A 7,288-nucleotide genomic window follows, 5' to 3' on the forward strand; every position below is an offset into this window, starting at 1 on the left:
ATAAAATCAAAATATGTAATAACCGCTTAATTAAAAATCTTATCTCTTATCTAATTATTAAAACAATGTGAAACTACTAATAAAAGAAAATCTTATCTCTTATCTAATTATTAAAACAATGCGAAACTACATCTTCTCTAAAATTTAAAAATGTAAATTGACGGCGATTTGGTCGTAAAATGTTTTTGTATTGGCTGAATGAACGTTCTACATCAACTGACGTAATGATAGCATACTTCATACTAACTACATCAAGTGGTGTGAGTTTGACATCCAATAATTCTGTTGGATTTAGTTCTTGGTGTATATCTCTAATTATTTTTAAACTTTTCAGTCTTTGATTTTTTTCTGTGACATATTTACATTTTTCTCTTACTACATTTCCTATGCGACCTTGACATTTTTCTAATTTGTTTTGTGATTCTTCAACAATGCATAAACTTTCTGATAAGGACATATTTTGAGTTTCTAGTTGTTTTATAGTATGAATCAAAAAACCAAAATTAGCAGAAATGTATGTTAAATTATTTTTTAAATTATTATTTTCCATCAAATTATTTGCGTTATCGATAGCGGTGGCAGTTTTAGTATTTAGATTTGAAATTATATTTTTAATTTTTTCAAAGTGTTCACAATAATATTGTGCAGCTTCTAACCACGTCCCCCATCTCGTTAAAATAGGCTCTGGAGGTAGATTGAGATCGGGGTATAATTCTTTAAATTTTAAAACTATACTTGGTGGTTTGAGAAATATTTTCTTAACCGTTGCTATTAATTGGTCTACGTCAGGGTAACTTGATCTTATTGTTTCTGCCACCCGATGAAAAGCATGTGCTAAACAAGTAACATGTACTAGTTTAGGGAAAAATGCATTCAGAACATTACCTGCTTTACACATATATGGAGTGGCATCGGACAAAAATAATAATACATTTTCATATTTTACTCCTTCGGGCCATAATAAATTCACAGAATCGTTAAACAACTTAGCAATGGTTTAATGTAAAAATATGTATTTACAATAAAATCCATTCCCTAGTTATAAACCCAATATTTCTGATAATTGTAAATTTTTATAAAGTAGGTTGTGCTTACATACCTTATTTTAGCCACTGACTATGTCATATTGTATTACCAGAGCCCAGGGTGTATGGCATTTTGGAAAAGTATCAAATTTGGAGATAAATCGAAATATATATGTATAAAAAAACAGGTATTATCTCACCATATCCCAACATCTTCGACAACCGTAAATTCCTATAAAATAATGTACATAATACTTCAGCAACGTACATTCAACACAATATACATTATACATTTTATATTATTATACTGTGTTAAATTGTATTAATTTGTTCGATACACAACTGTGTTCGTAGTAACTCGTTAGTATCGGACTTTGGAATGATTTTAAATTGACGTTTCTCGTAAATGTTATTATACAACAACTAAAAAAAATGTGAAAATCATATGTGGGGGTGCTGGGGTGTACGTCCCAAGTAGCAAAAAAATATTTTTTAAATGATTAAAAAAAGATTTGAAAAATGTTTACAAGTTATGTTTTAATCATTTTTAAAATGTTCAAATGGCCAGAATTCCATTCAAAATAAAATGTTAAAACATTATTTTAAATATGTGAAAAAAATATTTATTAAAAACATTTTTTAAATATTTTCAAATTATTTAATAAATATTCCTATAAATCATTTAAAAATGTTTAAAAAATATTTTTATAAATCATTTAAAAATATTTTTCACACTAAAATTATGAAGAAAAAACATTTTTTAAATATTTTCAAATTATTTAATAAATATTCCTATAAATCATTTAAAAATATTTTTTACACTAAAATTACGAAGAAAAAACATTTTTTAAATATTATTAAATGTTTTTTTTTCAGTGAATTAATACTACACTTATTAATACCTATTATTGTGGTGTGTTTATTGTTTATATCTATGAATAATAATAAAAAAAAAGTCATAATTTGAACATAACCATTACTCCTTTATTGGTAAATTATAATATTAAAATAACAAATAAATAATTCTTGTCCTGTAGTAGTATGAAAAAAATTATAAAAAAAATAATTAAAATAATTTATGTTAGTCCATTATATGCCCACTTGATGGTCATGTTTTTGACCATCAGAATTTTGCAGCTGTGATGGTGACATTTTGTTATGATTAGCTGTGATGTTTCCAGTGCTATCCTTCTTTTTTTTAATTACGGCTTCAATCCTTTAAAAAAGTATATATATATATTAATTACAAAAATTTAAAATATACACTTCATCTTAAAATTATTCAAATTATGATATGTTTGCATTTTGTTTAGATTTAAAATAGAAACAGAAATTTAATACTCAAATACTATTTTTAGATGTGAAAAAAATAGTTTTGTTAGAAGTATTTATAAAAATAAGGGTATAAAAAAGGTTAACAATACTAAATCAAATAATTTTTAATGGCTGATATACATTTTCTCTTTTTCATAAGAGAATGTCTTAGTAAAACATAGGAAATGTGAAAGATCGTGATAGGTAGAGATTTAGGACAAGGGTGGCCGACCCCAAAGAATTGGGAGGAAGGCGAGGCTAATAAGAAGAAGAAGAATGTCTTAGTAAAACTAAATGGTTTTTGACAATAGCAAATCTAATTTCCCTAAATTGTTGTTGACATTTAGATTATGTTACCAGTTATTAATTGTTCAGTATATATAGTTGGTCATAGATTAACGTGATATAATAATAGTGTAAGGAATCATTTAAAAATAATATGTAATATGTATATATAGAGTGTTATAGATATTTTCTATTAAAATATAGTTTCAGAGTGTCTTTTGATGGAGGTTTTACTGTATATATTATAATGATAATATAAAAACACTTACTGATAGGGCGCTCTTGCAAACCATGTTTGAATTGATTGAATAACAGTACATTTAACACTTATTTCTTTGGGAAACTTCTTGCCTACTGCATCTAATAAAATAAATTAGTTAAAATATGTATCTCATAAGTATATTTAAAAAAAAAAAATAAGAAAAATAATTTAGTGGTATGAAACTATGTTCTAAATTAATACTTAAATCTCTTTGAGTTTTAAGTTTTAAAGAAACTTTTGTATATTTTAATTATTTTTAAATAAAACAAAAATGTAAGTGTTAGTTAAGCTGGAAATAATATTATAATATAATATTGATTCAGACTATACATTTTTAATGTTTTTTCTAGGTCTTTAATTAATTTAAACAACAAAAAATTAAAAAAATTATTTATAAATATGAAAAATTAAACATCTTATGAACGCTAAACCAAATTAATTTATATTTACCTATAATAACTTTAAAAATGTTCAAAGTATGTAATTTTTTTTTGTTTTTCTGGCCTTTCCAACTATATTCTGAAGCTAGCTCATATGAAAATATGGTTTTCAGCATATTCGTTGTGACTTTTTGTATAGATTTTCCTTCCGAGGCAAATACAAATGAAGTTACCTATAAAATATGTAAATGTATAAAATAATTATAGAGGAAATGTTACATTTTGTAATACATAAATGATTATTTTTGTTTTCATTAACTATAAAAATGATTCAAGTTAAGGGTTTAATTGGTCAAAGAAAAATTTGTAAATATCAAATTTTATACTTATTATTAGATTATACAGAGATCATATAATATTGATTGAAGTTAACAACAGTTTAAAATTTTATTTACAAGTACATACCAATTTATTAGTGAATGATAAATCTTCAGACAATAATTTTGATTCAATTAACATAAGTTCATCTTCATTTTTTAAAGGGAATGGTGAAAGTACATTTTCATTAGCACTGGAACTAGTTGGCTCATGATCTTCGCAATGGCTCAATTTTTTATCCTCAATAAATGAATTTAATTCTTGTTTAATGTAAAACATGTTTGAAGTAATTTTCTTATTTTCGGCTATAATAAAAATAAAAATATTTAATTAATATGCAATATGGTTAATTTAACTCTTTTTTTTAATACTTACCAGATAATTTACATAATTGATGGGCCATAGCCAGTAGCAAGGTTTCTTGGTCATTAACAATACCATTTTGAAAAGTACAAGAATGGGATTTTTTTGCTAATTTACATTGATAAACACTTGATGTAGATAGAATGCCTGAAAAATATTTTAAGTCATATAATAAAACAATAATATTATAACTACGGGATAAAATACCTAATAAAAATATTTTAACATCTGACTTACTTGTAGAACATGTTGGAGTAGATACTTCTGAAGTTTCATCATTGTTATACATATTATCTTGACTTGACAATACAATTTTACTTGCTGGTGTACAATTAGAAGTGCTTAGACGAGTGTCATCACTAGTATTATCTATAGAAATTATAATATTATAAAAAAAATATACTTAACATAACTCAACATTATAATCATGTCATCTGAGTTAAACTAGTTATTGCATTTTATCACCTTTTACGATTGAAGGGAAATCAGGAAACGATACGGATAAGTTGTGTGTCTTTGACTTTTTTTTATTACTATTTAATGTTTCAAAATCTTCGTCAACAGAACAATCACTACTATCTAAATTGTCGAATAAACGCTTTGATGACAAACACTTGGTTCTTTTTCCTCGTCCCCGCTGCTCATAATCAGAATGTAAATTTTGAGCGTTTTTAGCCAACTTCACCATCATTTTGAGACCAATTTGAAAATCACCTATAATTTATATATTATATTATATAGGTACATAACTAAAAACCCAGAGAGAAAAAACTTAATCCAATAAAGGTTAGGTAAAAGTTATTATATATATAATTTAGAATAAATAATATAATATATTAGGTACCTATAATATACTGATATATTATATTATATTAAATGGTATATTACTCACTTATATTGGTTTCTATAATTTGCATAGAGCAATATTCCCAGTCATCACTACCATGGTCTGGCATGATTTGCTTCCGAGCTAAGGAATTTATAACATTTGATTTTAAGTTTTTTGGATACCAGCAGCTGGATTGATCAATTTTCCATGTGTTCGGAATGACGTCTGGCACTTTTTCTCCATCATCAATTAAGTGGATTAATATCCACATTCTGAATAAACTAAATAACATAACAGTCATAACAAGGGAAAAGGTTTAAGAATACTATAAGATAAGGACAATATTGAACTAGCAATCTTTACACAAAGACAAAATACTGATAGATATTCATAGATAGTAGTAAATTTTAATTTATGTTATTATTATATTATATTATTATAAAGACCTCAATAATATAAATGGAAAAAAAATATATATATAAATTCTACAAATTGATTATTTTAGTTTAACAATTTAAAATATTTAGTTGAGGAAAAATAAGTGAAACACATTTACCCCGATTTATGACATAAACTACTATTGATAATTAAAATAGTTGCATTACAAATATTATATTTGTATTTATAATATAATATATATACGTAAAATATTATGTAATGAGTAGTATTTATTTATTTAAGCTGTATGTAGTAGTGGAAAAGTGATATAACTTTGTTTGTATTCGAAGAAAATATACTTGGTTATTATTTCAGTAATGGGCCAACATTTGAGAACAGATTGCTTTTGGACTTCAAAAATACCTAAGGAAGAGCTTTTACAAGGTTTTTTGAAGAAGTCATTTTTATTTAAAAATGTTCTACCAACAATAACATAACAATTGAGCTCTGTAGAATAACAAATATTTTCGACTATTATAATATCACCTTTTTTTGTACCACAGCAATTATTTGGAGGTAAGATTTTAATAGTAAAATTGGAAAATATCACTGTAGAATATTGTAGACCACTGCAGTGAACAGGCAGAGGCCCATTGGAATGAGCATTTTTAAATTTTGGAAAGTTGGATATATCGGCGGTGGATGAAAATGGTAAATGGATAGAGAATATCTGACCTAATCGCTTTCCAATCTGTTCAAGGGGTTTATTCTTTCCTTTAATCATTTTTTTAATAATTTGTAGGTAGTTTTCGAATGGAAAAGCTGAAATTGTATCGAGAGTAATTGAGTCTAAAATGGTACCAAAGTATTCTACATCATCGGTTAAGTGAATAAGACCATGGAAGTTGTGTGTGATAAACATTTCACCATATAAGTTGTTAAAGTTTTGGACAAAATGTCGAAGAAGTTTTCTGGCGTATTCTGTTAAATCCGGTTTCAGGCAACTTTTAGGATTCAATAAAATTGAAATTGCTACATGTAATGTAAGAAAATTAATATATTTTTCATCACTTAATACTCCTTTTAAAGCAACTGGACCCAAGTATAATAAAAAAGAACGATATTCTGTTGCTTTGAATCGCAATAAATATTTTAATTCCCTAGGTTGCCTGACAAACTCCATAGGTAAATTTCTACGATTGTTTTTCATGAAATCTGAAACTCTTTCAATTAATTGTCGTGATAGTTTGTGTGGAAGTTCACCATTGCACCAAATTAAGAGCATTGTTCTCATTACACCCAAACATACAAGGTGCATAAAATCGAGTATAATTGATTTAACAAAATCAAAATCAGGTATTCTTACCAATGGTGTATCTAATTGCCTAAAATTAACATCTACCCAATTTATAAAATCATCATTAGTTCTTAATGGACAGTCCAAGTCAGCAAAAGTTCTTCTTCTTTCAACTGTTCTACCATGAACTGTGCATTTAGTGCAAGAATTATAGCCTCCATGTCCTTTAATACCTAATAAATCTTTTTTAGCAGGTGCATCACAACACATACCAATGAGTTTAACAGATATTTTATTTCTTAGCTCAATTATTAAACCATTTGTCATTAAATCAACCAACTCATTAATGAATGGATTAAGAAAATCAAACATATTATTAGGCTTTTGCATACCATAATAAATACCTACAGGAAACACTACATTTTTTAATTGAGGAACATTCATTATTGCTATTAATATAGGGTAAACTTGACCGGCTGAACTTTTGAATAATGGTAATCCATCAATATTAAGTAAAAGTTTTAGATCCTGTATATTATTAGCTGATGGAATATTAGAAATTAAACGTTTTAACTGCATTTCCAAACCAAAATGAATATAACTACCAGGTTCCACAATACTTTTCTCAAAAACTATATTTGTTTTCAACAGGGTCCTAGCATCAGACGGTAACTTAGATAAGCCATCAACATTACTTTTTAAGCCAACTAATAAATCTGAAAGACACACTTCTGTTACATTATGTTTAATAGCCCAATTTTTAAGAAAATGTTTAAT

At 26.1% G+C, this 7,288-nt stretch overlaps 1 protein-coding gene across 2 annotated transcripts in view; it reads right to left on the reverse strand.

The window, feature by feature from the left end:
• Positions 1-1,962: 1,962 nt before the first annotated feature.
• The window catches only part of LOC100568834, a 32,018-nt gene continuing 26,692 nt past the window's right edge, over positions 1,963-7,288 (reverse strand). Inside the window, exons 2-9 of one of the 2 annotated variants that reach the window (XM_029492362.1) lie at positions 4,900-5,117; positions 4,473-4,721; positions 4,245-4,376; positions 4,020-4,154; positions 3,732-3,949; positions 3,337-3,499; positions 2,894-2,984; positions 1,963-2,241 (exon numbers count right to left, since the gene is read on the reverse strand). In XM_029492362.1, coding sequence (XP_029348222.1) covers positions 2,115-2,241; positions 2,894-2,984; positions 3,337-3,499; positions 3,732-3,949; positions 4,020-4,154; positions 4,245-4,376; positions 4,473-4,721; positions 4,900-5,107 — 1,323 coding nt within the window. In that variant the 5' untranslated portion in view covers positions 5,108-5,117 and the 3' untranslated portion in view covers positions 1,963-2,114. Of the gene's footprint in view, positions 2,242-2,893; positions 2,985-3,336; positions 3,500-3,731; positions 3,950-4,019; positions 4,155-4,244; positions 4,377-4,472; positions 4,722-4,899; positions 5,274-7,288 lie in introns of those variants that run through there. The other variant, XM_016804684.2, reaches the window with a different exon arrangement.

The sequence above is a fragment of the Acyrthosiphon pisum genome, unplaced genomic scaffold, assembly GCF_005508785.2.
Source record: "Acyrthosiphon pisum isolate AL4f unplaced genomic scaffold, pea_aphid_22Mar2018_4r6ur Scaffold_21336;HRSCAF=23683, whole genome shotgun sequence".
Taxonomy (NCBI): Eukaryota; Metazoa; Arthropoda; class Insecta; order Hemiptera; family Aphididae; genus Acyrthosiphon; species Acyrthosiphon pisum.